Source organism: Anomaloglossus baeobatrachus, chromosome 4, assembly GCF_048569485.1.
Source record: "Anomaloglossus baeobatrachus isolate aAnoBae1 chromosome 4, aAnoBae1.hap1, whole genome shotgun sequence".
NCBI lineage: Eukaryota > Metazoa > Chordata > Amphibia > Anura > Aromobatidae > Anomaloglossus > Anomaloglossus baeobatrachus.
The window spans coordinates 215879358-215892998 of record NC_134356.1 but is presented as its reverse complement, the minus strand read 5'-3'; the positions used below and the strand labels follow the sequence as shown (position 1 = coordinate 215892998).

The 13641-nt window shown below is 42.2% G+C and overlaps 1 protein-coding gene across 1 annotated transcript in view; it reads left to right on the top strand.

The window, feature by feature from the left end:
• The window catches only part of TSPAN17 (tetraspanin 17), a 111848-nt gene that overhangs the window by 81786 nt on the left and 16421 nt on the right, over window positions 1-13641 (top strand). Inside the window, exons 3-6 of the mRNA XM_075344654.1 lie at window positions 92-238; window positions 6632-6802; window positions 7101-7226; window positions 11621-11668. Coding sequence (XP_075200769.1) covers window positions 92-238; window positions 6632-6802; window positions 7101-7226; window positions 11621-11668 — 492 coding nt within the window. The remainder of the gene's footprint in view (window positions 1-91; window positions 239-6631; window positions 6803-7100; window positions 7227-11620; window positions 11669-13641) is intronic.

Sequence of the window (13641 nt, the reverse complement as noted above, 5' to 3'; positions counted from 1 at the left end):
GTACGATTGAAGTTTGAGCTTTATCAGGGATATTTTGGTATCTTTGTGTGGTCACTTAATGGAATACTTGATCTTTCTCGTCTCTCCACAGGGAGTCCTTTCCAACATCTCCTCCATCACAGACCTGGGCGGCTTTGATCCTGTCTGGCTCTTCATGGTGACCGGGGCTGTTATGTTTGTGCTGGGGTTCGCTGGCTGCATCGGGGCACTGCGGGAGAACACCTCGCTTCTAAAATTCGTAGGTCATTTAAGGGATAACTATTGTTACATGTGATTTTCATTCAGATATGTTTTGAGCTGTTTTTTTTTCTTTTTCCCTCTTTTAATAACATGAATTTAGACACTTTGATGACTGGACGTTGAAAGAGCCCTGCTGTCTATGCAGAGACACCTGTAAAATGCCCCGATGTTTGGTTTTGCATTAGATTTCCATCAAAGACCCATAACTTGCATATAATATCTTAGATTCATGAATAAAATTAATAATTAATACTGGTTACATTTTACCAGAAACCACAGAAATAAGTCATGAGTTGGGTCATCAGTGTACACATTTACCCAGTATTACATCAGGTTTGTTTCCAGTAAAATGCATGACTCAGCTGTTTGCTGTACTGAAATGTCCTAGAGACAACCTGCAACTGAAATACACAATGCCCATGAATAGATAAAAACCTATATCATGATCTATTTATATATGTAAATCTATATATATCTGTTTTTATATGTCTCTGGCTCCCACTGGCTGGCCAGCCTGGTTTGCTCCCTCCGCCTCCTGCGCTCACTCTCTCCCTTTCTCCAGCTCTTGCGCTCACTCTCTCCCTTTCTCCAGCTCTTGCGCTCGCTCCCTCCCTTTCGCCACCTCTTGCGCTCGCTCCCTCCCTTTCTCCGCCTCTTGCGCTCGCTCCCTCCCTTTCTCCGCCTCTTGCGCTCGCTCCCTCCCTTTCTCCGCCTCTTGCGCTCGCTCCCTCCCTTTCTCCGCCTCTTGCGCTCGCTCCCTCCCTTTCTCCGCCTCTTGCGCTCGCTCCCTCCCTTTCTCCGCCTCTTGCGCTCGCTCCCTCCCTTTCTCCGCCTCTTGCGCTCGCTCCCTCCCTTTCTCCGCCTCTTGCGCTCGCTCCCTCCCTTTCTCCGCCTCTTGCGCTCGCTCCCTCCCTTTCTCCGCCTCTTGCGCTCGCTCGCTCCCTTTCTCCGCCTCTTGCGCTCGCTCGCTCCCTTTCTCCGCCTCTTGCGCTCGCTCGCTCCCTTTCTCCGCCTCTTGCGCTCGCTCGCTCCCTTTCTCCGCCTCTTGCGCTCGCTCCCTCCCTTTCTCCGCCTCTTGCGCTCGCTCCCTCCCTTTCTCCGCCTCTTGCGCTCGCTCCCTCCCTTTCTCCGCCTCTTGCGCTCGCTCCCTCCCTTTCTCCGCCTCTTGCGCTCGCTCCCTCCCTTTCTCCGCCTCTTGCGCTCGCTCCCTCCCTTTCTCCGCCTCTTGCGCCCGCTCCCTCCCTTTCTCCGCCTCTTGCGCCCGCTCCCTCCCTTTCTCCGCCTCTTGCGCCCGCTCCCTCCCTTTCTCCGCCTCTTGCACTCGCTCCCTCCCTTTCTCCGCCTCTTGCGCTCGCATATAATATACATACTCTTTCCTTTGCTATACATCTTTCAACACATATGAGAAATGTGTCAAAAAGTGTGCAATGCCTTCAGATAGTGACTTATTTACTAAATCCATGCGGTCTTCCATCTATACCGTTGTCATCAGTGGGACTTGCATGATACTTTGGGTTCACCAATCCTAAGATGTATCAATGATCACTGATTTTATACACCTTTTATAAGATCCATAGTAATCCTTCTGACATTAAATAATAGGGATAGCTACCACTTCCATATCTTATCTATATTCTGTGTATCGTCTTCCCTCTGTGTGAGAGCATGTTGACAATACTGATATCACTTCACCATAGAGTAGTAGCCATTCTTGACCCAGCAGATCATGTGTTGTCTATAGTGACTTCACCATGGACTGGATGAATGGCTGCTACCGTTGATTATTGTCACCAGTATGGGGGATGTGTAATCATGTATGCAAAGAAGCAGGCAGCAGGTAAGGTGTCGTGTTTTTTTTTATTTTTGCATTAATAATCGTGATTATGAAATCGAGTATTTTTAATACAAAATTAGGCCCTCTACGCGCACTGCATTTTTACTCGCGTTTTTTGCTGCAGAAATTTCTTGAGAAAATGGCTGTACAGACATTCCCCAGCAAAACCTATGGAAAAAAAAATTGCCTGTGCGCACACTGCGTTTTTTTTTCTTCAGAAAATTCTTTCAGTAGATTTTCTTGAGACTTTTCGCAGATAGCTGCGGCATTTCACTCCATTGACTGTAATGTAATCATGAAATCACGCAGGAAATAACGCAGGCAGCAAATTCTGTGCGTTCCATTGCATTTTCCTACGTTATTCCCGCTTTTTCACATTTTTCCAGGAGATAATGTTCATCACTGTCCTGCGTTTTGCTAGGAAGTGATGTCATTAGAAGAGGAAGCTGAGCAGAGAGTAAATACACACACATATCGCACTAACACACAGACATATAGAATGCACATAGAAATCAAATGTACATATCAAAAATAAAAAACGAAAAAAAAAACTCTGGCTCCGCCGTATTTTTACCGTCCAGCCAAGGTAAGCACATAGCGGCGGCCCGGTATTCTCAAGCTGGGGAGGGTTAATACCCCCCCTCCTGCAGCCAAGAATATCAGCCCGCCGCTGCCTCAAGAATGTCGCATCCATTATGCGACAGTCCCGGTGTGTTACCGGCTCTTCTCGATTGCTGTAATGCGGTGGCATTCAAGGTAATAACAAGTTAATGGCAGCGCATCGCTGCCACTAAGTCCTAGCTTAATCATGGCAGCGTCTAGGAGACAGCTTTCATGATTAACCCATAAGTAAAGTGAATAAACACACACACACACACACACACACACACACACACACACACACCGAAAAATCCTTTATTTGAAATAAAATAACAAAAAAGCCCTCTCTTTCACCACTTTATTAACTTCCCAACACACAGCTCTGGCGTAATCCACGCAGTTCCCACGACGCTTGCAGACGTCTGCAGCTGCATCTGACACTCAGTACTTACTGCAGCCTCGTAACGAGACTGCAGGGGTAATTACAGGTAATTTCTCACGGTCGGTAATGTGAACACATTACTGCTCGCTAGAACTGCAGTGTGTCCTCACAGGGGCTCTTATGTATTGATTTATCTGTCCTCTATTGATTATCTATTTATCTATCCCTCTATCTATTCATCTATCCATCTTTCTATCTATCCATTATTTATCTATCTTTCTATCCATCCATCTATCCATTATCTATCTATTCATCTATCCATCTATCCATTATTTGTCTGTCTATTATCTAAATTATTTATTGCTGTTAAAGCATTAAAAAACGCAGGGACCAACCTGCAAAAATGCGTTAAAAACGCATGCGTTATTTGTGTGTTTTTTTTTAACGCAGGTGCGCTAATCCTTCACTCAAGAAATTTCTTCAGAAAAAATCCTTTTTCTAGTGCGCACAGGGCCTTAAACTCATTGTTTTAGTTTTTTATTTAATTCTAGCTTTACTGAAATAATGGGGGCTGCCATCTTGGATTTGCTATGTGTAACGACTGCTGCTATCCCCGCCGCTGCACCCCCTGCTCTCGTGTGCTCACCTTGGAGCTCAGCAGAGTGTGGTATAATGATGAGCAGTATACACGGGTTTGCGTGCGGCACAGCATTCGGGGTGTGTGCGTGCAGCACAGCATTGGGGGGGGCGTGTGTGCGTGCGGCAGAGCATTGGGGTGGGCGTGCGTGGGGCAGAGCATGCGGTGCGTGCGTGGGGAAGAGCATTGGTGGGGGCGTGCGTGCGTGGGGAAGAGCATTGGGGGGGCGCATTATGCAACTGTCTTTGGTGACACTTTAGACATTAGAATCACTTTGCGGTCACCAATAATATGGCTCTGCACTGTGATCCTAAACTTCATTGTCTTATCCTGTTGGAAACACCCAGATTGGGAGGGGAGGTGGCATCACACACAGGAGAGCAGATTCTGCACACTTTACTGCAGCTGTAATGTGAGCTAGTTCTACAGCTGCCCCCTAGTGTTTGAGTGGAAAATATCAAATATTAATACTTTACATTTTTTTCAGTTACTGAAATTTAATTTTTTTTTTTTTGGATGACACCTTCCCTTTAATATATATTTTATTAATATAATATATTTTATTTTTTCTTGTATCTATACATCTTCATGTTGGTGCAGTAAACCCCTGTAGTGAAAAGTGATCACAATGCAAAAGCAGAATTTGGATGAGCACACAATCTAATGCCTCCCTTAGCGGATCAGCTATACGGCATTGTTGGCATTTCAGTCACACTTTCTGATACACTTGGCCAAATTCACCCCCTGCACCTGATAGATCTCACCGTCTGTCATGGGTCTATCCATTTTCACCTCAGATATAGCAGAATATGTACATAGTCTAAGGTGTAATGCTGAATAATGTTTTGAACATGAAATGACTTTAGTGTTGTCCTAATACTTTTTTCTGCCAATCAATAGGAGGGTTCCACACCTATCTTGTTCACCTTCCTCTAGTGACCACAGGAATTGTTTCCCTGGATTTCACTTGGTGAATGTGAAGATGACTCAATCACATTGTTTCTTATACCAGTGTTTTGGTTTTTTTTTATAACTGTTTATCTTGCTGTTATGGTTGTTGCCATGTCTATCCGCACCCATAACTCATTCATTCAGTGACTTATTTCCTCTGTGTCATGTTATTAAATATGCGGGTTGATTACTATTATCTGTAGATATGGGCCAATGACTCCATTTCTGCTGAACTTTCTGTAGGGTCTTTAGTTTGCTATTTCCTTGTTATATTGAGAAACGTAGAATGGAACCTTGGTTTATGAGAACAATCCGTTCTGGGAGTGTGCTTATAAACCAGGTTACTCGTCTAGCAAAGCAAGATTTCCCATAAGAAATCATTAGAAAGCAGACAATTCCTTCCACAACTTGTAGCAATGTCCCATCCTGGTCCCCTGTTGTGCCATTCCACACACGCACACACAAAACACACGCACATTATGCTCACTATTATCCTCCGTTCCCTCGCCAACCTAGTTCTTCCAGTCCTCCGGTAACCAATGGCGGCCGATACAAGGGCTGCCGCTGTCAGACCTTCAGTGGCTGTCGTCATTGCCATGAGTCGCTTGCCTCTGTGATTGGCCAGCTTGCTGATGTCAGTGGCTCTGATTGGTCAGCGCACTGCCATTGGGAAGCACAGTGGCAGCTCCTGTATCAGTCGCGCTGGTTACCGGATTCACATACCGGCGGACTACAAGGATCAGGTATGAGGCCGGCAAGGGAACTGAGGATATGTGAGCATAAAATGTATGTTTGTGTGTTTGTGCGTATGGAACCGGAAGTGTGTGCGGTGAGTATTTGCTCGTACAGCAAAGCATTGCTTGTAAATAGTTAAAAATTTACAGCCAGCTTTGCTCGTAAAGCGAAATACTCGCACACCAAGTTACTCGTAAACCAAGGTTCCACTGTATTTAATATGAGCTTCACACATTGCACTGAAATTAAATTTTTTTCAAGAATAATTTTCTTAAGTGTTTGCAATTTTCTAAGTATTTAAGCCTAAGTGACCACTATTTGTAGAAAGAATAACATATACACACATACAATGGAGTTTAAAAAGTAAAAAATAAATTATATAATGTGTGTATGTGTATATATATATAAATTTTTTTTATTTTTAACTCCATTGTACAGTTTGACCTTTTCCAGAGACATCTTTTTGTCTCTTGCAGGACTGATCATTCATATTCAGAATTCTCTGCTCATGGGTAAAATTGTCTTCAGTGAAGTCTTTCTCATTACTGGGGTAAGAGATGACAGTTGGTGCTTATGATGCTCTATGGAGCACTGTAACTGGTTTCCGGAGAACTTGCAGCAGAATGTCTGCCTCCAGCTCCTTCCTTCTCCTCTCCATTGAATTTTTAAAAGGCCCAACTGCCATCTCCTATCTCCATAATTGGAAAGTCTGTATTCACTGAAGACACTTTACCCGTGAAGTGAGAGTGCAATCCAGGAGAAAGCAGATTCCTCTGATAAGATATGTGACAAAGTTACTCATATATAGTATTTTATGCAGTAGAATTAAAAACAACCGTTAAAGGGGTATTCCCATCTCAAAGATCCTATCCCAATATGTAGTAGGTGTAATAATAATTAGTAAATACCTCCAATTAGAAATGTAGTATAGCACTGCTGATATAGCCGTGTCTCTCACCTCATGTGCAGGGCATTGTGACTTAGGTATTCATACTTACATCCTCTCATATACTGACAGTTGCTCTTGATTGTAATCATGCAACCAACTGCAATGCCCTGCACATGAGGTAAGAGACATGGCTAATCAGGAGAACTCTACTACATTTCTAATTGGAGGTATTTGCTAATATTATTACTCCTACTATGTATTGGGATAAGATCTTGGAGATGGGAATTCCCCTGTAAGGTAGAACTGCAGTCTGGTCACCCGGCCATAGGCTGCCCTAATTTCTGTCCCGTTTCTTTCTTGCAGTTCTCGGTCTTCCTTGGGCTGATTTTTTTCCTTGAGCTGACAGCAGGAATCTTGGCCTTCGTATTTAAAGACTGGATCAAAGATCAACTCAACTTCTTCATTAATAACAATGTTAAGGCATATCGAGATGATATAGACCTGCAGAACCTTATTGATTTTGCTCAGGAATATGTAAGTGGTTGACATATACTGCTTGCGTCTTATTACCACCTGTTACAGTGCGGATTACGACAGCCTGTCTTGAGCACAGATTGTTGCTTTGTCTTGAGTAGCTTTGCAGAAGTCTCAGTTAAAATATGCAACATGTGAAACCAGTTTATGTGGAATTTGCGCTGAAATGACACTGCTAGATATTTAACATTTAGAAGATACCCAACATGGCACTAAAAATGAGAGCATGCTTCGTACTTGGATCCCAAAACATCTTTTAACTGACACCTTTTAAATGACTGTTCTTTTTGTTACATAGTGGTCTTGCTGTGGTGCTCATGGACCCAATGATTGGAACCTCAATATTTACTTCAATTGCACAGATTCTAATCCAAGCCGGGAACGATGTGGGGTGCCGTTCTCTTGTTGTGTGAAAGACCCTGCGGTAAGTTTATTTGATCAGTGTTGTCGTCATGCCTCTGTCAAGATGTCTGTAAAGGACCGTTGCACCTGTCCTTTTCGAATGAAATTAGCTTATGTACGTATCGCATAGGCTGGCCATATACAATCCCTGACAGAAGTTCTGTTGCTTATCCATGTTATGTAAATAAAAGCTTATAACCTGACTTTAAATTCATCCATTGGTTTCATAAATTACTCTTTTGAAAGCTGAAACCCTCCCAAATTTGGTTTAGGTTATGAAAATAAAGTTGCTGCAAAGCAGAAATATTGATCATTTAATGAACACAGAAAGGTCAGATTTTGGCAAGACAAAAGTTTTGTCGCCTTGTCATATAATGCACCCAATCCTAGTTTACATCCTCACCTGTACTCACTAAATGATTGGTTAATTAGTGGGTGTGTATAAAAAGAAACCCAGCACCCTAGACCTTCTTTTGAACTTCAACTTGACCTCTGACAACATGCTAAAAATCCACCCTGTGACCAAAGCCTTTATTATCAAGAGGCTGAAGACCAGATCCAATGCAGAGTGGCTGGCACCTTTAATGTGTCTCAGCGTCAAGTACAAAGAATTAAAAAAAGATTTGAAGAGACTGGAGATGTTTTTGACAAGCCCAGGTCCGGCAGACTCCGCAAGACAACTGCTCAGGAGAAACGTTTGTTGGTTAGAAAATCCAAAGCCAGCCCCTCTTCCCATGAAGCAGAGCTCCAAAAGGCCTGGTCACCTCAAGTCCCTGTGTCAACTAGAGCAGTTTGTAGGATTCTGTATTGAAATGGCCTCCATGGTAAAATCAGTGCCCAGAAGCCAGCACTAAACAAAAGGCAATTAAAAAAATGTGTGGCATTTGCCAAGTCTCACAGCCTGCTAAACAGATGGATGCTGGAAAAGTGGCAGAAGGTGGATTTCTCTGATGAATCTTCAGTTGAATTACACCACAGCCACCACAAATACTGCAGGAGACCTACTGGAGCCTGTATGGATCCAGAAATCAGTTAAGTTTGGTGGTGGAAAGATCATGGTCTGGGGTTACATTCAGTATGGGGGTGTGAGAAACATTTGCAAGATGGAAGGCAATATCAATAGCCTAAAATATCAAGAAGTATTAGCTACCTCTTACATTCCCTATAATAAAAGGAGTCAAATTCTGCAGCAGGATGGTGCTCCATCTCATACATCCATCTCGATAACAAAGTTCCTCCTGGCAAAGAAGATCAAGGTGCTCAAGGACTGGCCAGCCCAGTCACCAGACATGAACATCATTGATCATGTTTGGGGTAGGATGAAAGAGGAAGCTTGGAAGACCAAACCAAAGCATCTAGATGAACTCTGGGAGGCATGTAAGACTGCATTCTTTACTATTCCTGATGACTTCATCAATAAATTGTATGAATCATTGTTGAACCGCATGGATGCAGTCCTTCAAGCTCATAGAAGTCAAACAAAATATTAAATATGGCTCTAATAGCACCACAACTTCATTCACCTATGTTATGCAACATATGTTTGTATTAGAAGTTAATTATTTGTTTGAATTTCACATTACTTTCGGTGGGCGACAAAACTTTTATCTTGCCAAAATCTGACCTTTCTGTGTTCATTAAATGATCAATATTTCAGGTTTGCAGCAACTTTATTTTCATAACCTAAACCAAATTTGGGAGGGTTTCAGCTTTCAAAAGAGTAATTTATAAAAGCAATGGATGAATTTAAAGTCAGGTTCTAAGCTTTTATTTACATAACATGGATAAGCAACAGAATGTCTGTCAGGGACTGTACATTTTGCTTAGTGCTGTGCAAAGTTTTTAGGTAGGTGTACAAAAAAGTCTGCAAAGTAAGAATGCTTGCAAAAATATAAGTCTTAATAGCTTATTTTCATCAAATTGAATGAAGAAAATTAAAATCAAATACATATATGGAGGGACCACCTTCGAAACAGCAAAGCATCAATTCTTCCAGGTACACTACACACAGTTTTTGATGGAACTCGGCGGAGAGTTTGTTCCAAACACCTTGGAAAACTAACCACAGGTCTGTATTTCTTAACATTGAGAATACCACTAAATTATGGCCGAATTCTTAACTGCATTGAAACGTAGCCCTAAACTACCAGGAGCCTCCACCATGCTTCACTGTTGTCTGCAGACACTCCATTGTACTACTCTCCAACTGTAAACCCCTTTACGACCGAGGACATACCTATATGTCGTAAGATTTATCTGTCCTATTACGGCACATTATTCCAGCAGACACGTGCAGCTAAACCGGTGCTAGTGGATCAAAGACTTCAAAGAGACTTCAAGTCCCCTAAGGGGACTAGTAAAAACAATAAGAATTAAAGAAAAAAAGTTCAAATCACCCATCTTTTGCCTCATTGAAAATAATCCACTTGAAAAAACAGAAACCCCCATATATTTGGTATCGCCATGGGCAAAGTGTATAGCAATAGAAAAAAATAAGAACTGCGGAATTACATTTTTGTTGTCACATCACTGAATTAAAATGCAATAACAGGAGATCAATACATCACATTTACCCAAAAATGGTATAAATAAATCCTGCAGCTCAGGGTGCAAGAAATAAGCCATCACAGAGCCCCAGATCCCAAAAATTGAGAACGCTGTAGGTTGTGGAAATGGTGACAAAAGACCAGGTGTGGTTTTTTTTTTTTTTGACAAATTTCTAAATTGTTTTCACCCCTTAGATAAAAGTAAAACTATACATGTTTGGTATCTACGAACTCGTACTGACCTTGGGGAATCCTACTGCCATGTCAATTTTACCATTTTAGTGAATATGGTAAATAAAAAGCCCAAAAACATTCGTGTAATTGCACTTTTTTTTTGCAATTTCACTGCACTTGGAATTTTTTTCTCTCCCATTTTCCAATACAATATGTGCTAGAATGAATATGGTGTCATTCAAAAATACAACTCGTCCCACAAAAAAAAAGCCCTCATATGGCTATATTCACAGAAAAATAAAGTTATGGCTCTTGGAGGAAGAGGAGGAAAAAATGAAAAGTCGCCCAGTGGTGAAGAGGTTAAGTGACAAACTGTAACAGAAGGCAGCCAAATATTTCATGTTCCGATTCTTCAGTACAGGGCACCTGCTGCGGTTTTTCTGCACCCAGTTCCTGTGTTTTCATGCAGAGGTGAGTCACTTGGCCTTTTTTCCAAGTTGACTGCACGGCTTTTTGGCCATCATCCTTTCATGAAGACCGCTTCTCCTAACAGTTGATAGGTGTAGGTCTATCTGTTGCTGCCAGTTCTGACTTGATGGCACTGCTAGTCACTTACCGATTTCTGAGGAAACAGCACCTTTTATACCAGCTGTTCCTCACCCAGTTAAGTCTGGTTTGTGTTTTAATGACATTGTATGGGCCTACATATGAAAATGATGATCATTGTCACCTGTTAAGTTTAGGTGTATCCAATTAGACCATAGTATAATCCTACAAAATCTGACCTTGCGCAAGTGTACGTAGTAGTGATGGTTTGATGACGTTCTGAAGGTAAAGTGGTCACACCAAATAAAGATTTGATTTAAATTTCTTTTGTTCATTCACTTTTCTTTAAGTGCTAAAAATAAACTATAAACACTTTTCTAGGTTTTTTTTAAGCATTTTTGTTGTGCAGCAGCTTTTGCACTGTACTATATATCCGCTGACCAATTAATGTGCTTGAGGGACCACCTAATTGTTCCATGTCATAAAATGTCAGGGCAGATGAGGTTTGGGCTTTTGTATTTTAATGATCTGATCCAGTAGGAATAGGGGAGCTTTTACCCTTTAATGTAGAAACACTCGGCCAAGCTAATGGGGAGGTTGGGAGCAATGTCTGTGGGCTCGAGAAGCCTTTGTCTACAGCCACTGCAGGTAATATGTAGGGTCAGCTTTAGTCTACATCCACCACTTATTTTCCTGGATATCCATGCCTACAACACTTCAGGGCCACATGCAGACTGTATTCAAGCAGCTTCTTCCTGGAAGAAAGTCTGAGACTATGGGGATAGGAATAGGGCTTACCAAATCTTTCCTTGTTTTTGGCATGCAGTTGGTACCCAAATTTCATCTAGGCTTCAGAAAAGTAGTATAATCCAATATGTTGTTCTGTTATCAACTATGCCAGCCCAGAAAGGTGCTGACTGTATTGTTCTACCTTGGGAGGGCTGGGAGTCCTGAAGTGTCTGCCCAGTGATCTTATTTTTCCTCTTTGCTCATGGTTCTCGCATCTTGATAAAAACTCTTGCTTTTGGTGTCTTTATTTTTAGATTGCACTTGTATATTTTTGCTGCACTTTTTGTTTAGTATTTCTCCCAAGTGTTGGACTAATTTATTTTAGTAGAAACTGTTTCTAAAAGTTATTTTCTCTGTACAGGAGGACGTTCCTAACACGCAATGTGGATATGACGTGAGACTAAAGCTGGTAAGACTGGCGTTCTAGTGTCCTCATGTCTCTGCCATCATAATCACCTAAAGCCCCTGAAATTGCTCGTCTTGTGATTGCTGGGTTGTGTGAGCCATTCTGAGTCTAGTTTACATGTAGGAGATCATATGCGCTCTCCACATGTCTCTGCTTGTAATAAATGACAACATAGCTGCACATAAATCCTTGTAAAACGCTTCTGTACATTGTGCTGTAGGGCTGAGCGACTGATTGAATTAATTAGAATAATTTGCCGAGTGTATGCTCCACAGTTCTGGTCAGACTCAAAAACTCGAATTGCTGGTTCACTACTGATTGGAAGATGTGGGGAATACTTCACTTTTCATCTGGAGCCTGCTGCTTGAGAAGATCAGTAACCAGAAGTTGTTTTCTGAAGCTTGCTTCGTGAGATGATCAGTAACCAGAAGATGTTTGGTTGAAGCCTGCAGCATGAGATGTTCAGTAACCAGAAGATGTTTGGTTGAAGCCTGCAGCATGAGATGATCAGTAACCAGAAGATGTTTGGTTGAAGCCTGCAGCATGAGATGTTCAGTAACCAGAAGATGTTTGGTTGAAGCCTGTTGCATGAGATGTTCAGTAACCAGAAGTTGTTTGCTGAAGCTTGCTTCGTGAGATGATCAGTAACCAGAAGATGTTTGGTTGAAGCCTGCTGCATGAGATGTTCAGTAACCAGAAGATGTTTGGTTGAAGCCTGCTGCATTAGATGTTCAGTAACCAGAAGATGTTTGGTTGAAGCCTGCTGCGTGAGATGATCATTAACCAGAAGATGTTTGGTTGGAGCCTGCTGCTAGAGAAGATCAGTACCCAGAAGATGTTTGGTTGGACGTGTGTTTGTACCAGACCTAGAAACAGTTAGATAGTATTCAGGTGAGGTTGCAGAAATAAGAGGAGGAGATATGGCCAGAGATGATGTGACCACACTGTACTGGCTACTTAGTTAACCCCTTGACATCAGGTGCCCAGTTCAGAGGGCTGATTGCAGGAAGAGCAGGTAAATAGTATTTGCTGTTAGGGATAAGTGAGCCCTACCATGCTCAGGTGCTCGATACTTGTAACAAGCAGTTGAATGTTCGGATGGGCGTGAGTAGAGTACACGAGTATAATGGAAGTCAATGGGGGACTCACGCATTTTTCCTGAAGATTTCTCGAAAGAATACTTAAATTCCTCATTAACTTCCATTATACTCAGGTATCTGAGTCACGCTCATCCGAGTATCGAACTGCTCGTTTCAAGTACCGACCACCTGAGCATGGTAGAGCTTGCTCGTCACTACCGTAGAGTCTCCTTGCACCTTCTCCAGTCAGTTCTGGCCGATAGAAGATAAACAGAGCTTGTGGTAAGTATGATGGGTACTGTGTCCAATAGTCAGGCGCCCCCACTCATGCCCACTAAATGCTGTTTTCTTGGGCACCCCTTGCCTCCTCCATCCTTGAATGCTTGAAGTTTCAGCTTGTGCCTGCTCTCCCACATTTCCTCAGCTTTTCTGTGGCAGGATTATTCCTTCCCTTCTCTTCTACATCCAGCTTTTGTTCTTAGGTGCAGAATATGACAATGGTTTTATGGTTTTATTTCCTTCTGTGCTCAGTACCTATGGCTTTTCACCTATACATCATGCACCACAATCGTAAACCAGGGCTGTGGAGTCGGAGTCTGAGTCGGTATAAAATGCACAGATTCCGACTCCTAAAATATATAATAAATTGGGGACAGTAGTTCAATGCAGAATGTGCTGAATATTTTTTCATAGATATTTGGGAAAGTTATGAAATGTCCTATAATTGTCTGTTCTATTCCTGATTTAAGGCTGCATTCACACACAGCGTTTTTGCTGCGTTTTTTGAGGATACATTTTTCAGCTGCAAAAGCAGATCAGCTTTTTATAAACCCGCATCACCTGAAAGGTTTTTGAGCTCAAATAATGCTATCAATAGCAAAATCAGATTAGAAAAAC